General features: G+C 40.0%; 2 protein-coding genes across 9 annotated transcripts in view; one reads left to right on the top strand and one right to left on the bottom strand.

Moving 5' to 3' along the window:
• KDM1B (lysine demethylase 1B) overlaps positions 1–9,262 on the top strand; it is a 44,680-nt gene extending 35,418 nt beyond the window's left edge. For 5 of the 6 annotated variants that reach the window (XM_061398757.1, XM_061398756.1, XM_061398755.1 and 2 more), the window contains 4 exons: positions 56–181; positions 1,117–1,239; positions 3,181–3,333; positions 6,285–9,262. In XM_061398757.1, the coding sequence (XP_061254741.1) occupies positions 56–181; positions 1,117–1,239; positions 3,181–3,333; positions 6,285–6,368 (486 nt within the window). In that variant the 3' untranslated portion in view covers positions 6,369–9,262. The remainder of the gene's footprint in view (positions 1–55; positions 182–1,116; positions 1,240–3,180; positions 3,334–6,284) is intronic. The other variant, XM_061398760.1, reaches the window with a different exon arrangement.
• The window catches only part of DEK (DEK proto-oncogene), a 31,981-nt gene continuing 21,289 nt past the window's right edge, over positions 8,557–19,248 (bottom strand). For 2 of the 3 annotated variants that reach the window (XM_061398761.1, XM_061398762.1), the window contains exons 8-11: positions 13,777–13,912; positions 13,294–13,442; positions 10,537–10,605; positions 8,557–10,079 (exon numbers count right to left, since the gene is read on the bottom strand). In XM_061398761.1, coding sequence (XP_061254745.1) covers positions 10,068–10,079; positions 10,537–10,605; positions 13,294–13,442; positions 13,777–13,912 — 366 coding nt within the window. In that variant the 3' untranslated portion in view covers positions 8,557–10,067. Of the gene's footprint in view, positions 10,080–10,536; positions 10,606–13,293; positions 13,443–13,776; positions 13,913–18,759; positions 18,858–19,248 lie in introns of those variants that run through there. The other variant, XM_061398764.1, reaches the window with a different exon arrangement.

The raw sequence follows: 19,248 nt of genomic DNA, 5'->3' as shown, positions 1-19,248 counted from the left end.
CACTTTTGATTTCAGTGAACTCTTAATAACCACCTTTCTCTTGCTTGCTTTCCAGATTGCCTTGCAATTTCCTTATAGGTTTTGGGACAGTAAAGTTCAAGGGGCTGACTTTTTTGGTCACGTTCCTCCTAGTGCCAGCAAGCGAGGGCTTTTTGCCGTGTTCTATGACATGGATCCCCAGGTAAAGTCATGGGTGTTAGAACATGGCTTGAATTCCCTTGTTAACAGTTTAGAATTTGATTTGGTAATTACCCCCATGTCAAGCCCAGGAGCTAATGGACATTGTGGACACTCTGGATGTCTGTTTGTATGCTGGGGGGACACTTGCAGGGCATGTTTTCCTATAGGAAAGGAGCCCCTGTATCTCTCATATTTTCTTAAAGGACTAATGTTGGTCCCTGGTAAATGAATTCATTGCCATGGAAGTGGAAGAATTCTTCCGAATTCCTCTTAGGGAGAGTTGGTGATAGCACAGTAATGAATGGTACTTGAAATATACTCCCCAAGGGTCCTCTGGAGGGGAGAGGGGCAGGTATGATTGGCCCACATGAGGGCGGATCTGGGATTCACTGGACGTGATTGGTTGGGGGAGGACCCAGGACCACCTGGGCTTGAACGTGATGGTTGTGCTGATGTCCTGCCAAAGCTTCACAGTTGTTTTTCCTCGGGCCCGTTTGTCCCAAGACACTATCTTCAAAAGTTCCACATGGGAGCCAAGAGCAGAATGTCCTTACTATTCAAGAAGGGGTTTTTTCCCCCCATTATTTTATGTGCAGAGTTCCCTTCTCAGTCACATTCCATTTCTTCTAAAAGTTCTTAGAAGGGAAAAGCCAAGAGAATCCGGGGGTTTGATATGTAGGTGACTTCTGGAGTTTTTCCAGCAGGGAACAATAAAATGCATAAATGAAGGTGGGTGGCCCGGGCCACAGGACAGTAGGAAATGATGATCTGTGACTTGTGAGGATGAGGGCCAAAAGGTCATTTGGGTTTTTGCACGAGACCGGATGGTAACACCCGAATGAACTTTTTGGCCAACCCAGTGCTTAGACCCGAGCATCTGGAGACTTGGGTCCTCAAAGCCCGGCCTGTAAAGTGCTTTTCCCGTCACGTGTCCAGAAGCAGCACAGCGTGCTGATGTCGGTGATTGCGGGAGAGGCGGTGGCGGCCGTCAGGAGCCTGGAGGACAAGCAGGTGCTGCAGCAGTGCATGGCCACCCTGCGCGAGCTCTTCAAGGAGCAGGTCAGACACACGCCCTTTGAAAAGAGAAAAACACGCTTGCCGCTGACTTCCCGTGCTCTTCAGAGTGGCACGGACCCAAAGCAAGTCTGTTCCTACCGAGCACGAAGGGGCTCAGGGCCATGGGCCACAGTCTTCCTCTCTCTCTTTTAATATCCAAGTGTTAATTGCTTGGCTGTGTCCAACCCTTTGCGACCCCATGGACTGTAGCCTGCTAGGCTCCTCTGTCCATGGAATGGGTTGCTGTGCCCTCCTCCAGGGTATCTTCCTGACCCAGGGATTGAACCTGAGTCTCCCACATTGCAGGCAGGTTCTTTACCATCTATCTGAGTCACCAGGGAGGCCCCAACTTTCCTCTTAGGCATTAGTTTACTCGGGCCACCATGACAGACTGCCCCAGACTGGGTAGTCCAAGCAGCAAAAATTCATTGTCTCACAATTAAGGAGGCTAGACACCAGATTGAGGGGTTGGGGAGGGGAAGTTGGTTTCTCCTGAGGCCTCCCGACTTGGCTCACAGAAGGCTGCTTCCCCCGTGTCCTTGCGTGGTCTCGCCTCTGTCTATGTTGTCTGTGTTCAAATCCTCTCTTCTTAGAAGGGCACTTGGCATCCTGGATTAAGGCCCACCTGAATGACCTCATCAAAGTCCTATCTCCAATAGAGTTGCTTTCTGAGGTCCTGCGGGTTAGGGTTTCATCATCTGAATTTGAGTAGGGGGACACAGTGAGGCTCACAATAGTACCCCATTCCTCCTTTTACATTCTCTTCCTTTTTTTCCTCATATCATGCACACCTCCTTTCTCTCCTCAAGAGGGAAGACTCAGCATTTTCCACAGATCCTCTATTTGGGTATCCTGTTCCCAAACCTCGCAAGCTTTGACAGTTTTCCATTCAAAGGGACCTTGGCCAGAATTTTCTTGCACCCCCCCCCACTGCTAGTCTCTTTCCCTTTTCTCCAAGAAGCTCAAGGTACTTTCTACTCTCCAGTTTACTAAATCTCACCGTCTCTGGAGATTTATAAATGGCACGATGTATATCCTTTCCCGATAAAGGAGCAGAAGTAGAAAGAAGAGAAATGACGCAGAACATAACGTACATTAGAAAGAGGGGGGCCCTCGGGGTACTGCTTATTTTACATGGTGCAAGTCTCTCTCACAATAGTCCCTCGCCTGGGACTTTTGTCTCAAAATTCGTTTTCAAATCAGTTATTTGGAACTTAGCACACAGTTGGCACAGAAATCTGTTTCATGGTGGCGCTTGGCAGGGGTCAGCCTACAGAATTATCTGAAACATGACCGGTGTAGCTGTTCTGTGGAGAAGCCTGTTGAGAATTCCAGTCAGAGGTCCTCAGACCCTGCCCGTCCCTCTCCTCCTCTGGTCCAGCGTGTTCCAGGTGATGAGAAGGGGAATGTGTGTGTGTTAGTCGCTCAGTCATGTCCGACTCTTGGCGACCCCATGGACTGTAGCCCGCCAGGCTCCTCTGTCCATGGATTTCTCCAGGCAAGAATACTGGAGTGGGCTGCCATGCCCTCCTTCAGGGGATCTTCCCAACCCAGGGACCGAACCTGGGTCTCCTGCATTGGTAGGCAGATTCTTTACTGTCTGAGCCTCCAGGGAAGCCCCAGGGAAGAGGAATGCCTGGACTCTTAGCCTTTGGTGATGACCCCTGGTAGGTGGGGAAATTGTCTCTGGCAGAAGGACAAGGTGTTGAAATAAGGAGACGTGGGTGTTGGGCAAAGTCAGAAAGACGGGGCAGTGACAAAGGAAGAGACACAGATACGGAAGCTTGGGCAGAGCAACAGGCGGGCAGGAGGGTCATATGGGAACTGCTGTCCCAGAATGCCACAGGGATTAACTCACTTTCCGGATGGAGGGAGGGCTGTAATTTTAGAACGGTTGGGTTGCAACCAGTCCAAGTCCCTTCCGATCCCTTCTGCTTGACACAGGAGGTCCCAGATCCCACCAAGTACTTTGTCACCCGCTGGAGCACGGACCCTTGGATCCAGATGGCCTACAGCTTCGTGAAGACGGGGGGCAGCGGGGAGGCCTACGACATCCTTGCTGAGGAAATACAAGGAACCGTCTTTTTTGCTGGCGAGGTGGGTTTCGTCACTCTGACCCTGACTGCTTTCATTTGGATCACTTGCTTTTAGCTGAACTGGTCTGCGTTCAGAGTTTAAAAGCAACGTCAAATACCTTCAAGTCTTGTGGCAACGAACGGCAGGTACCCTGACAATATCCTCCTCAAATTCCCCGAGCAGCCATTTTTAACTCTTTTGCTGTTTTCTTCTGGAGTTTACTTCATGTCTTAAGATTTTTACATTGTTGCCTTTGGATTTAAGAAGTTAAGACATTACCTCCAGACTTCCTGTCAGGTTAAAGACTTAGCCTGTTTCATCTCTTCCCTGTTTACTTCACAATTTAATTTTAAATTAGTGTCAGTGCTTATATGATGTGGTTGCTTACTGCTGAGCCAGGAAGGCGACCGCCGATTCTTTTCTTACACAGCTGTTTCCTCTTCAGTCATAGTAGCCTCTTCTTCCGTTAGCTTAACTCTTTTTATGCTGCTGCTGCTAAGTTGCTTCAGTTGTGTCTGACTCTCTGCAACCCCAGAGACAGCCGCCCACCAAGCTCCCCCGTCCCTGGGATTCTCCAGGCAAGAACACTGGAGTGGGTTGCCATTTCCTTCTCCAGTGCATGCATGCATGTTAAGTTGCTTCAGTCATGTCTGACTCTGTGCAACCCCATGGACAGCAGCCCATCAGGCTCCTCTTGTCTATGGAATTCTCCAGGCAAGAATACCGGAGTGGGTTGCCATTTCCTTCTTCATAACTCTTTTTATACCACTTCTTAAGCCTCCCCACTTTTTTCTGTTGTTGTGGAGCCATGCCTGGGAATCTTAATTCCCCAACCAGGGAGCCAACTCATGCCCCCTGCAATGGAAACACAGAGTTGCAAAATCCTAACCACTGGACCACGAGGGAAGTTGCAAGCCTCCCCACTTTGTGGACAGCCTGTAGGTTCCCTTTCTTGAAACCCCCTTTCCTGACATCTTCTCTTTGCTGTAGTTTATCTTGGGGACTCCTGCAGATCTGTCCTCCCAGGATTCCTCCTTACCACTTTGCAGGGTTGGGGTTCATACTTCCTAGAACCCTCTTTTCAGTATTTTTTAAAATTATGATAAACAACAACAAAAACAGATTTCTGGGGTTGAATTAGTTTGCTTTTGCTGTTCCCCACCCCCCACATCTCTGTAGTTCATCAAAATAGAGTAAATTCTCAGCACTCTTTTCATCTGTCTTCATATCCTAATACCGTTTAGGATTATACTGGTCTCCTCGATTCATCTAAAATAGTGTTTTTTAATATTTTCAGGGTTTTGGAATTATTACAAAAGAATATCATTTTAAAACCAGCTGACTTTGATTTCCTCTTTGGGCTGTAAAGCACCAACTTTGTAGGAACAGAACATAATGGTTGCATTCCAGGCCACAAGTGTCAACTGCTTCCAAAAGATGGCCCTAATAGGGCCAAAGGGCCATGAACAGGCTTTAGAAGTTTTGACTTTTCTTTGCTGCTTTGATACAATTGCTACCTCAGTTGAGTTGCTCAGTTGTGTCCAACTCTTTGCAACCCCATGGCCTGCAGCACACCAGGCTTCCTTGTCCATCACCAACTCCCAGAGTTTACTTAAACTCAAGTCCACTAAGTCAGTCCATCCAAGCATCTCATCCTCTGTCATCCCCTTTCCTGCCTGCAATCTTTCCCAACATCAGGGTCTTTTCCAGTGAGTCAGTTCTTCACATCAGGTGGCCAAAGTATTGGAGTTTCATGTTCGGCATCAGTCCTTTCAATGAATATTCAGGACTGATTTCCTTCAGGATGGACTGGTTGGATCTCCTTACAGTCCAAGGGACTCTCAAGAGTCTTCTCTGGTTACTACCTCATCTTCTTATAAAAGGGCTTCCCCAGTGGTTCAGTGGTAAAGAATTTGCCTGCAATGCAGGACACCTGAGTTCAATTCCTTGTCAGAAAGATACCCTGGAGGAGGGCATGGCACCCACTCCATTATTCTTGCCTAGAGAATCCCATGGACAGAGGAGCTTGAACAGTCAGACATGACTGAAGCGACTAAGTACTTCTTAACCCATTTCTTTTGAGGTTTCTATTACTCTGCTACTCTTTTCCCAAGTAATGGTGTTCCCCCCGACCTCCTGATCATCCTCCCACTTTAAAAGTCTGTGGCACCGGGATGTTTTTCCATTTCATGCCAGCTATCAGTTTGGGTGACATGTAACCTAAATTCACATGGAACTTCATCTTTCTTATATTCCCTTTTCTATGACCTACTTGACTACGTTTTAGCTACGCTTCTCCCATAATCACATCCCAGATTTTGTCTTGGTTGCATGCGGGCTCAGTCACTTCAGTCACGTCCGACTCTTTCGTGACCTCATGGACTATATATGACAGGCTTCTCTGTCCGTGGACTTTTCCAGGCAAGAATACCTAACAATGACAGAAAATACCTAACGGTTGTAAATCCAAGCCTAACTTTCCTGTCCTGGTTTGCTTATTCTCTTCCCACTATAACCTCCTTGCAGGTGAGGTTTTCTCTGTTGATAGTCACCTTTTGTCTTTCCCTTCTGTTTGTTAAACTTCTTGTTAATACTCATCCAGCAAAACTCCAGACAAGGATGAACTGATTCACTTCTTGTGCTTGTCTGACTTACCACTGATTGTCTGATGGGAGGGGGCTGTGTCTTACTCATTATTCTTAACTCCAGTACCTGGCATATATAATACCTTCATGAATGTCACACAGTACTACTTCACACGAGTGCTGACTGTGTAGAATGAATTTGGTGAAACACAGTGAAATAAGCCAGAAATGTTCAGGTGCTGTGATGGGTGAGTCGAGTGTTCTGTGAGCACACAGGAGGGGCAACATTTTAGGAGGATGGGAGAAAAGTGTAAATTCATACTATATTTTGATAGTCATCTAAATTTCTTATACATGATCTCAAATTATAATTTCTTTTTTAAACAGGCAACAAACAGGCATTTCCCACAGACTGTTACAGGGGCATATTTGAGTGGTGTTCGAGAAGCAAGCAAGATTGCAGCATTTTAAATAGAATTTGTCTGGACGCAGCTTTCTTCTGTATCCCAAAGGGAAAGGTTTGAAAAACGTTAGACCTCACTTTGATAAAATCAAACAATCCTCTCTAGGTAGCAAAACTTGAATGTTCTAAGGTGGTATGATAATATAAACCAGTTTTTACCATTCTGAAAGCATGGGTTACAAGAATCCTTTTATAAGCACTTATATTTAATAGCATTTTCCATTGGTCTGACTAGTGCTAAATGTTCCAATTTCAGAGTAAGGCAGAATATAACCTTCAGTTAAGACCTTGGATATGATTCTTCCATGGTTAAGAGATTCCCTTGAAATCTGACTTTTTTTTTGGCTGACCAATTTTCACACATTGAAAAACCAAGTCAAGCAGGAATCATTAAAAAAAAACAAAGCCATGTACGTCTGTGACAGTTTATCAGTATCTTTGCCAATGAGCCTTAAGATTTTTATATAGTTCTAATATTGAGCTTTTACTTAAATTTAGATAGAAATCTCCCCTTTTTGGATACAGTACAAACTCTTCCAAGATAAATAAAACTTCTATTTTATACTGTACGTATTTCCTCCCATTAGGTGTTCAAAAGAAATTTAAATTCAGGTATCTTTTATAATAAAACATTAGATCTGTGCACTCATTGGCAAAATTTTCGATTCAGCAGTACAGGTGTGGTATCATTGAGAATGGAGAAGAGATTGTGTGGTCTTCGTACTTTAGATGCAGAATATGGCTGTTTTTCTTAAGAGCCATGTTTGTGCAGATGGCACATTTTAAATAGCCTTAACTTTGGCAACCACTAGCATAAGGGTCTTGTCAGAATAATTTAATAAAAGTCTCTCCCTACTGCCTCTTTTTAAAATAACTGATTAAGTCTCTAGGAATATTTTTTATAGAATTATGTTTTCAGTATTCCATAGGCAGGTCCACTGGAAAACTGCAGAAAAATGTGAAATATCCTGGGATAAATATTACACATTTTATAAGCCATATCTTAAAAGCCTGAGAACATAGTAAATATTTACTTTTTCCTTCTTTCACTCATGACAAATAAATACACACTGATTTCAGGGTCTACAGGATGCCCATCTTGCCAAGAAACTTCAGTTTACAGGTTAGAAATATGGGTAACTTAAGTGCTTTTGTTTTAAAAAGTCTTTGAAGAATTCTTTCAGTATGTTGGTCAGCTTAAAAAAGGACTCAAAATGACTTTGAAACCACTTTTCAAAATATTAGGTATTTTTAAAATTTAAAGTCAGGTTGTAAGTAGAAATTGTATTTTATGCAAAGATTATATGGTGAACTTTAGCAAGAGCTTAGACCCACCTCCCTCCCCAGAAGTATGATACAACTGAAAGAAAGAAAAAAGCAGTAAATTGGTTTCAAAGTTAACAGGAAAAGGTTGATATTTAGGGTTATCTAATGAAAGTCATTGGTACTGATTGGGAAGTATTCTGCTTCACGTGTTTCCTGTATTAAAATGTTTAAATAGCATGTGTCAAGTGATAAATGCAAAACACTTTAAGTTGAAATGGTTCACAGTCCATCATTACTTTGGTTTCTGGGCACTTAAACTTGTATAGTGCTATAAGCAAACAAGAGGGGAGACCTACCTAAATAAAGTACGGTAAACCCTCATTTCCTGTCTCAAGTGACATCACCTAACATTTTGTTCTTTAAGGAGCCACGGTACTTTTTTCTTTCTTATTTGAGTATGTTTTTCACTGCTGCCTGAAGATTTAATAGCAGTGAATATATATGTGTTTCAACTGCAGACTGTGAACAGCTGATTGTGTAAAACTGCTTAATAAAACGTGTTTTTCAAATACACTGTGCACTGTAGTGATGAAAACACACTCCTCAGCAGATACATCTTCACCACAGTGTTTCAGACACACCAACTCAATCCCTTCAACCTCCAAACCTCTTTAGACTGTGCAGGTCATAGGCATTACTGTGTATCCTTTTCAAGTGAATGATCACAGATAACTCTGATCAACTTAGTTTTGTGAGAGCACAAGCTCCCCCCACCCCGATTTCTTTGTAATGTATTTTTTCAAAGTAAAAGCGATCAATTACCAGCAATGAGCCCTCCAAATTATATGGGCTACAAGGCTAATGAATCCATTAAAAAAAAATCTCTACTCTGAAATACATGTTAAGATATCAAATGCAAAGAGACAGAGGTGTTGATTTATTGTTTTTATTGACAAGGTTTATAGGAACAAATCAAGTATTTAAAACCAAAGGCCAGTTCTCAAGTCTCATTTAGTTGTTTATTTCAACCTTTCTTTAATGTCTTAATAACTTTATCAAGAAACAAGTCAAACCTGTGAAAATACCTGTTAGCAGTCAACATATTTTTATAAATCTCTACTATGATGCAAAGATATTTTAAACACTCAATGGTTCATCAAGGGCCTAATTCTCACATAAGCAGCAGTTTTAAAATTCAGATTATTTAATAAGTTCATTAAGACAATCAAAAGACAAAATTAGTCTTATTCAGGAGTGGTCTATGTGTTGATCACCTAGAATCCTGATTGGCCAAAATTTAACACCCCTGATTCTGTGAATATGTTACGTTTCTTTAACATTTTAAGTCCATCACTTTTGAAAAATACTTTGTCAGATACCCACTACTGTCTACACATTATCATCTTGTGGCATTATAATCGATACTTTCAACCATAATTATAAAGGTAGCCAGGTTTCCTGTAAATACCAGCTTTTTATGTGGGCAAAAGCAGTTAAAAATCAGTATATTTATTTGAAGCCAAATGTGCTTCTACTTGACCCAGATCCCCCCAATTTTTGAAGTTTTGATGTGTTGATTTTGGTCTACCCTTAATATAAAATGTATCTACAGACACTTGCAGAGTTAACACTAAAACTATACATTGATGACACTTCGAGGCAAAACAGAGAACTATCTATTGCTTCAGTGTTTTCTTCACTGAATTCTGACTTTCACTGCTCCGTCATACCTTCTGGTTGAACACTGTCATTTCATAGTTTGTAACTGTAAAGATACCTACTTATATGAGTTTAAAAATTGATCTGCACAAAAGAAATAAAAAAACTTTATATACAACAAATTCGTTTTTAAAAATACAAAAATAACATCTGTCACTCCTGTCATGCTGACAATTTGACATATATATACATGCAGGAGAAAAGTTCCAATTTAGTCATCTGGGCAGCTGAAGCTCATACATTTTTAACATGATGAACACACTGCCACTGGTTTTAACACTGACAGACGTGTATTCAAAATATTTTATCTACTAAATACTGCAACAGTCTCTGCATGTATAAATGCCAATTACCATAGTTTCTGTTCTACTTGATTAGAAGTATGACTTAAGCTAATATTGCGCGCATACACTAAAAACTACAACAGTTCAAGAATCTATAGTCTTATATAAAGAAATCCAAAATGTACAAAATACAACTATAAAAGCAAGGGACAATTACTGTAGCCATGCAAAAATTTAAACTAAAAACTGCATAAAAATGCAATTTAAAACAGCAAACGCAATTCACCTAACACTCAAGATAAAAAGGTCAGCAGGAAGTTCTACCAACAACGCTTGCAAAGATTTAGAAAAGGAAATACATTCTCTTTGCTGGTATAATGGTATATAAATCAGATCTTTAGCTCCATGGGCACAGGTCATCTGTCTCTGTCCTCTTTCTCAAGAAATCAGCTGTAACAAAAGAGAAAACACTTCCTCATACCCAAAATGCAGTATGTGGTACACATAAATCAAAACCTCACTTTACTTTTTAACTTCTACCTTACTACTGTGACCCTGGGAAATCAGCTGGGATCAATAAAAGCCTACAGCTACTGTTGATTTTCTCCTGCCTTTGGTGGACAGAAGGACCGTGTGCTCAAGTGGTCACGTGAGCTCCTTGGAGCTGCCTGCCTGCCCATGTACACTGAGCCCGTATCTCCATCTGAGGCCAAGTTTTGTCACTAATGTTCTATTTTTAAGCTCTAAAATGGGGATGAAAATTACTATCTTCTATCTATTTTGAGGAAATTTTGAGCAACAAATATTTAGTGACGTAAATATTTTGAAAAATATGTAGTATTTACACGTAATTTCTTTTGTCTTATTAAGTCCAAAATGATCAAAACTGGAAAAATTGGATAGTTACCTCTTTAACAGTTGTTTTTATGAACTCTTTTCTTTCAGTTAAGTCATAAGCAGGATAATTTTCATATACCTATAGTGAAAAGGGAAAACAAAAGTAGATTTAAAAATCCAATAACATACTCTCTTTGGATAATGAAATCTGTGCTATGGACAAAGAGGTACGTGTAGCTTTGAACAGTACATGCTAACCACCACTGGTTCATTCACCGTGTAGAATTCTACAGCAAATGAGTAGTTTTAGTAATACTGTATATAAAGCAGAAAATAAACTAGCGTGCAAGTATTTTCAGTGTTTTATATAGTAGGAGTACAGCTGAATTAACAATATACATGCATGAGGAAACCATCTAGAAAGATCTTAGCTAAGTGGATTAAATTCTTTATATTGGTAGGTTACCTGTCAGTCATCTTTTAAAGGTATCCTTTTATTTCTTCTGTTACAGCATCTAATGCATTTATGATTCCTCAACTTCAACTCTGATGAATTTCAGCCTCCACATCACTGCTCCATCCCTTCCCCAAAGCTATTATCACTGAGATCCAGTTATATCTTTGAGTCCGCTCCTAAACTTTTAGCCTTTAGATTTCTCAACCTGATACTTGCTGCTTGGTTTCACAGTGACTCCTGGTCCTGACCTGCCCATATACACCTAGCTGGCTTCACTCCTACTGTACAATTCAAGGTCAGCAAACCTTTTCCGCAGAAAATGTTTCCAGCTTTCCAATGACAGTTTTGGTCACAACTACTCAGCCATGCCACTGCAGCGTAAATGCTTCCATAGGCAATACTCAAAGGAGTGGCTATGGCTGTGGTACAATGGCCCACAGGCTGTATTTGGCAACCTCTGGGAACATGGTCAATCATTTACATTACTCTAATGGTTTGCCCTTTGTTCTTTCTCTGCAAAACTCCAACCCTTAATTTGTCTAACTACCAATTTTTCTACCGTTAAGTTCTGCAGGGAAATGTAACAAATTTGAAAAGAATGGTCTTTTATCAACTCTACTTGAATAAAGTTAAAAAAAGAATGGTCCTGTTTTAAGTTCGTGGTATTCAACGTCACAGCCTCCCTAGAAATCCCAAGGAGTTCTAATTAGGTCCCCCTTGCATTCTTACCAGCGGCAACTTTATCCCCTTATTTGTGTCCCACACACTTGCTCTCAGTTGAGAAGGCATTACTCTGAATTTCCTCAACTTTCTGACTTGCCTCTTCTCCTCCAATTCATGTGTACAGGATCCATCAACAGTTCTGTCTCTACCTTTGCAGGGACCCATCTCTCAAGGCTCGGGACCTTCAGCTTCTCCTTTCTCACAACTGTCCCTTAGCCGAACACAAGCTTCTACTCTCCCTCCCTGACCTTAAAAAATATTTTATCAGCTTGTATCATTCTCCAATTACTAACACATAAACTTTAACTAATTCACTTTCCTATTAATTCTCAGTCAAAGGGATAACCCTGGCATCTACCATCCTGCAGAACTGCTATCAGGCAAACAATTCTCTCTGCATTTGCGGAGTCCAAAAAACCCTCATGATCTTCTCACCCGACCTCTCCATGTTATTAATAATCCCCTTAGAATTACATAAATGTGTTCACAAAGTCATTAAAATGAACAGTACTTGTCTTCCTTCAACTTTCCTTTCAGTCTGTTCTCTCAGAGGAGACCAGTTATCAGTTTGCTATTATTCTTCCAGATCTTTAGAACTGAGTTTATATACAAACATATAAACCTGTCAATGGCAATACAGTCTTTCTGTATTTACATAACAGGGAAATACCTGTTTTAAAAACTTGCAAATACCTGGAAGGTTTTTCGATGTTCTTTTGAACTGCTACACAGTATTCCAAAAGTATAGATGTACAGTTTAAACATTTCCCTATTGAAGGCCATTTAGGTTGTTTCTGATTTTTCAGTATTACAGACAGGCTGAACATTATTGAAATCATTTTGTGTAGATGTGACTATGTCTTTAAGATAGAGACCTAGAAATGGAATTGCTAGGTTAAAGGGTACTTGCCATTTAAATTTTAACGTATTACCTAACTCCCCAAAGTTGTTACAATTCATAGAAGATGAAAGTACATTTCCTTATACCACTTCTAACACCTATCCCAGTGCCTGATGTGTAGCAGAGGCTCAGCTAATGTTGAATGAATAAGAAAAACAATAATCAATATCTTTAAAAAGTTAAGAATATTCCACTTTTAGTACATTTAAAATTTTAGTTTCATTTTACCATAAGAAACCAGATTCTAAAATCTAATCTCAACCTAGAGTATGGAATCATATTCAAGACTAGATCATTTCCTGAGAAGTATCAGAAGAATTTCACAAAAGTTTGAGCTAAGAATCTAACCTGGAATCTAACCTTCTCATTTATCATAGTAGTACTCAAAGTAAGGTAGCCCAAGAGATTCTGCTTGGTTAAACTAACATAATCTAGGGATACATCAATAAAAATTGTTTCCAGGTTAGGAAAAACGATTATTCCTATGCAGTTTGGAATGTATCACTTCAACTTCAGTCACTGTATACATTTTACTGTTTGTTTATAAAATGACTCCAATAGGGCAGAGGTTTTGACTACTTTACTGAAAGTGGTACCCCAGCACCTACAAGAACAGCTGGCATGTAGTAGTTCTATAAATACTTGTTCAATGAATGAAAGCATGTAAGAATCTAGCTTTGACCTGAGGGATGGGTGAAAGATTTTTTTCAAATAAAAGGAAAATAATCTCGGTATCTGTCCATTACCTCTTTGCAAATCTGCTTCATTGTGACTTCCTCCAAGTTAGCACTGGCCAATAATTTCTTTACTGTTTCCTTTAACTCTTCATCTGTAGGAGGTTTCTTCAATTTTTTAATTAAAGGTTCATCATCTGAACTATCCTCAGATTCACTTTCTAAAAGTAAGATATTTTATGACATGAAAATAAGTTTTTTCTTACATAGAAAAGTAAATTAATATTCAAGACAGATCAGGAAAGATTCTATAAGCATTCATCAGATTCTTGAAAAGGTACTAAATTAAAAAAATTATAGATCACCACTCTACAATACCTATAAAACACATACTGAAATTTTTGTCAATTTTGAAAAATTACAAATACACAAAACTGGTATACTCCCCTCAATGTTCTTCACAGTTTACCTAGTTTTCATATATGTTTAAAAACCATACTATAGCATATAAGTTGTATCTTTAGGGTTGCTGAAAATGTGTCATTTCTAACGTACCTTTTTTGGAACTATTTTGATTCTTCTTGGTGGTACTGCTATCTGCCTTCTTAACATTAGCACTTTTTACAGATTTTTTACTTTTAGGAGTGGCTTTCTGTTTGGGCTTTTCTCTTTTGGATGTCTTTTTTGGTGGCTGTTGGAAATAAAAACAAAGTACATACATTGATGAGTGACTAACTGTCATTCCTCTACTTGTCCACACCCCTCAACAATACTAGAGGAACTTAATTAGTCAATATCACCAGTGAAAAATTATTACTAACTGTCCACTTCTGAGACGAGTAACATTCAAGGAACTTAATTTTATCCCAACACAGGACTAGTCAGGTGAGGTAAAGAATCAAACTTTAAAAATAATAGGTGCTCACATTTCTTACACACTATGGAGAGAAAACTTTATATGCAGAAGACTTTACTCTTGGGGGAAAAAAACTGTAAAATATAAGTACTATTAATATTCTGTTATTTATTGTCAGTCTCTCCCAACTAAAAGGTTAAGTTCCAAGAGAACAAGGATTTTTTTGAACTTTTTGGGTTCACTGATGTATCCCTAACTCCTAGAATAGTGCAAAGTAGTTTCTCAATAACTTTTTATAAACATATGAGGAAATGAAGGCTCAGAGAGGTTTTGTCCAGTCACATGATAAAATAAAGAGCTTCAAACAGATCTTACTCCAGATCCTGTTTCTTAAACACTAACTCAGAGCTAATCAAATAAAAGCAAAATACACACATATGGAGATTAAAATGACAAAATTACAGTTTTAAAAAAAATCCTTAGTATGTCAGTCACTCAACTATGTCCGACTCTTTGCAACCCCACTGACTGCAGCCCGCTGGGCTCCTCTGTCCATGGGATTCTCCAGGCAAGAACCCTGGAGGGGGCGGCCATTAATCTATGTGACAAACTCATGGTAGGAATTCAGTAAAGTATCTTTTTCATAATGTAAGTGCTGGCACAGGGAAACCGTGAAAGCTGAATAGTAACATAAACTCTGTAGAAACTCATGTGTTTCATCTTGAGCAGAGAGGCAATCAAATAATTCACATCACGTGCTTTAGCCTTACAGGTGCTAAAAACCACTTCAGCTGCCCTGAAAATAAGATACTGGGTACAGGAAAGAGATGTTAGGTACTCTGGAAAACAGGGAATCTCAAAAAGACAGACCTTGACATTGCAACAGTAGACAATTTTTGGAAGTTAAGGCAAACAAGATCATCCAGTACTTTGGAGGTGATGAAAAGAGGCCCTGGGAAAACTGAGAAGGAAAGTAAAAAACCACACCCACTTAAATTCTACACAACCTTTAAGTTTTCATTACTTTCATTCCCTCTCCTCTACTTAGGAAAATTTCCCTCAGGAGTCTAAACCTCTCTCAGCAATCACATTCTCCAAATCTTTTGGCCAATCTGATTAATCGGCAGCCCCCACAGTACTTGACCTACAATTTATTTGCTCTGTCTTTATGGAAGGTTTTGTGAAGCAGTCAATTAGAATACAGGTTTTTAGAGCCAAACTTCCTGATTCAAGTCCTGACTTCACCAGTGAGCAATTTTGAATTCTCAGACAAATCATTTATCGTTCCTGTGTCTGATTCCGCATCTGCAAAGTAGAGGTAATAATACTAGACCTGGCTAAATTTAACATTCAACCCCCAAACTCATCTTAGACACTGGGATACATTTTACAATCTACATTTAAATGATGCCTTCCAGGCAGTGCAGATTCGACCAACTATGGCCATATCTGTAGAACTTCTGTGAAGATCAGGTGAGTGAATACATAAAAGGCACCAAAGAAAACATTTAATGTATTTAAGTGTTTCAAAGTCTAGGTATTTACATGTCTGTTCTCCCACTACACTGCAAGTTTCTTAGGGGCCTATCTGACAATCTCCATGAGAAGAGACACCTATCTAATTTAGCTCTGTCCTTATAAACTACAAGAGCACCTGCCATAAAGTAGCCACTTCAATATTTCTGGCTATGTTCATCTGTATCATTTGCAGGATCTGGTTTATCTGTACTCTGAACCCAGAATGTGGTTAAAAATTAAAAGGAAAATGAAAAAGGCATTCGTACAGCACTGCTTTCATATACACACGCTCATATGACCTAAAAAACAAAGCAAAAAAAAAAAAAACCCCACAATGACAAACAGCTGACAATACTATAAATGAGGAAAATACATCTGTGCAGTTAAGTGGAACAATACCTTACAGCCAGTAAGAAGCAAGACCCTGGTTAGGTCCAGCGTGCCTCCTACTGCACTAGCTGCTCATAGAGATGACCAAAGTAGCTACAGGTCAAACTACTGAACTGAACCAGTGCAGCAAGTCAATACCATGATCTAACTCACTGTCACATACAAATGTTACTGATAATAACAAAGAATTAAAAGTGCTGGGAGAAAATACAGCAAGGCAACAAAATGTAACCAAACTCAGTATTAGGACTATCTCTGGCCCTTTCCTCCAAACTCTGTATGGGCTCCAGGATCATTTCTCTAGAATCTTTTTTTGGTGATGCTAAGATGGGCCTTTCATGTAATTCAATTTTGTACCATTTTCTCCAAACCCCTTTCTTTCCTTATGCCAACCTCTCCTGTTTATCCTTTAAGGCTCAGATCAAACTGTTACCTCCCGTGAGGCTTCCCTCTCTGGATCTTTGCTCCCTACCTGCTCATAGAAAGAAGAAAGACTCGAGCTTGAGCAAACCACTTTCTTAACTCTTTATTTTCCCGTACTTTTCCCCTCCTAAGCTTCGACCTCTCCCCTCCTGCCAACTAGATTGAACGGCTTAACACCGAGACTCTATCTTGTTTCTTGATCTCCACTGCCAAGTTTAGAACTACCACTTAGCCGTTGCTATGTAATTATTTGGAAAACTGAGATGGGAAAAGATCCTTGGAGACTATAGATAACTTTTCAAGATCTATTCTAATTCCAAGGTTCTATTTCATTAGAATCACTCTGCTAGCTAAGACGTTTTTTCTATCAATAGCAGTTAGCCAAACTTTTTGATTTTTAGTTATCTGTCTTTTGGCACAACTTATCTAAATAGGTTGTAAACTTTAAGAGAAAGAGAACAAAAAATTAAGGGTGGGGGCTGGGGCCTATGTATTTCTTAAAAGCCCCACAGCTTACTCACCTAGCTGTAAACTACGTAAAACGAGAGAAATGTATGGTCTAGGTCTGTCACCAAGCCTTTTCTATGAAGTGCAAATAATAAATAATTTAGCTTTTGCTGGCCCCTTATGGTCATTGTTGTACAATCTTCCTCTTTTGTCTTTTACAAATACTAAAAAAATGGAAAAACCACCCTTGGCTTCTAGGCTGTATGAAACTGGATCTGCATACAGGCCATAGTTTGCCAACTCCTGGTCTAGGTCATGAATTACTGGAGACACACAGAGAACAGGCAGAATCAGAGAGATCAACAGGTTGAACTTTACACCAGCAGACGTGGATATATGCCCGTGTTAAACTTCCCTAAAGCTACTGCTTAAAATCAGATTTGGATATAGAGCTGAAGACAGAAGTATATGAACTAGCAGCTCTGGAAAGCTGGATAATTAATATCCAAAGCAAAAAATAAGAATGTACCACCTTCTCTCATGGAGTCAAGACTACACAAGATTCAAGATGTAAAGTACATGGCACATGGCAGATTCTCAATAGTATCCTCCTTGCTGTCGTGTCTGACTTTTCTATGACCCCATGGACTGTAGCCCACCAGGCTCCCCTATCAGTGAGATTTCTCAGGCAAGAATACTGGAGTGGGTTGCCATTTTCTTCTCCAGGGGATGTTCCTGACCCAGGGGTCAAACCAGGTCTCCAGCATTACAGGAGGATTCTTTACCACTGAGCCACTGTGGAAGCCCGTCCTCGTCATGCACCAGTAGAGGCTTACTGAAAGACTGGTAGCTCTCCCCACCTAAACAGTCCGTTCTTGGAAGACAGAAGACATGTCTCTTTTTCTCCACTTAGCTAAATGCTCAGGTAGAATAAGCAATCATTTTGAAGAAACGAGAATGCTAAATCTGTCCCCAGAGGTTATATTACTCACACAAGGCCCAACCACGTGGGTTCTCTGTAGTCTGGCTTCAGTGTATACTGCTCTAGCTTCATCTCTAGCTGCTTTACTTCTGGACAAACCACCTAACCACAGACAAGTGTGGAGTACCTTTCTACACCCCATCTTTGGTCACATGGCCAACTTTCCTTTCTAGTCCCAAAGTCAATTACAATTGGTTTTCTTCTAACCTCTTCCCAAAGCTTTCCCTCATCAACACAGAGATGCTCTTTCTTTTAAAATCCTGTACCAAGTATCACGCAAGTGATATTTGGGTAGAAAATATCTTCTGTAACCCCAACAGCACATAGCACACTCTCAATTTATTGAACTGAGCAATCGAAAAGTGATTATATTAAAAATTAAGATCTGGCCTCCTATTTTAAGTCTTTTAAAAAGTATTTTGAATATTTTAGTAATTACAATAAACACATTATGTAGCATTATACAGGAAAAATGCTGGAAGTACTCATGACAGTTGCATTTAACAGGAAGTAAGATTTTGAGTCTTTCAGCAAAATGTATGGAAAAAAATTAGGTGAAAAATGAAAGAAAAAAAAAAAGAATAAAGAAAAAGCTAGTTTCCAAGTTGGGATTTATTTCTAGATTCTGGCTTGCCTTTTCTGAAGATGCTGTGAGTGGTTCAATCAGAACCATCAGTATTGTAGGTATTTTTGATGCACTAAAGGGAAACAGATAAAAGGGAAACCAACTAACTGCTGCTGGTAATTTCAGACAGTACAATGTACTGTAATCTAAACTTTTTACAATGTACAGTAATAATAGAAATTTTTAAAAATTTGAAGATTTTCCACGTGTCTGATAACCATGAAGGCACAGAAGCAGGGGAATGACACAAGCACTTTTTGAAGGGAGGCAAAAAAAAACCCTTGGGAGAAGGCTTACCTATCTTTTATTGGGAGCAGGGCTATTGAAGGAGGGTCTCCAAAAAAGACGCCTGTCACACAGAGCCAGAATCCTGTCCTCACAGCAGAAAGGTTGTACTGGGTGAACAGATGAACAAAATAAGTATTAGCTTCTAATACACTATCCTTTGAACAACTTGGCTGAGAAAACTTGAGAACGCCAAGAGTAAAGAATGTGCAAGCCTTGCTCTAACCCACAAGAGACCAGGAAAGCAAGTTTAACTCTAAATAGATTTTATTACGGTAATTATTCACTTTTGCCTTCCAACAAAAGGTTCCAATAGTTTATATATTCTGTAATTCCTTTGATCATATGGAGGTGGGGTAGGGAGATTATTTTTTAAGACGTAATTAAGGCCTAACAAAGCTTTCACGTTCACCCTCCCACTACTACCAAATAATTCCTCAAATGGTCCAAATGTTCCAGAACTGCAAAATTCTCTGACTGGGTAAACACTGCATGATGGCT

This window comes from Bos javanicus, chromosome 23, assembly GCF_032452875.1.
Source record: "Bos javanicus breed banteng chromosome 23, ARS-OSU_banteng_1.0, whole genome shotgun sequence".
In the NCBI taxonomy this organism is placed as follows: Eukaryota; Metazoa; Chordata; class Mammalia; order Artiodactyla; family Bovidae; genus Bos; species Bos javanicus.
This window is presented reverse-complemented; position numbering and strand designations above follow the sequence as displayed.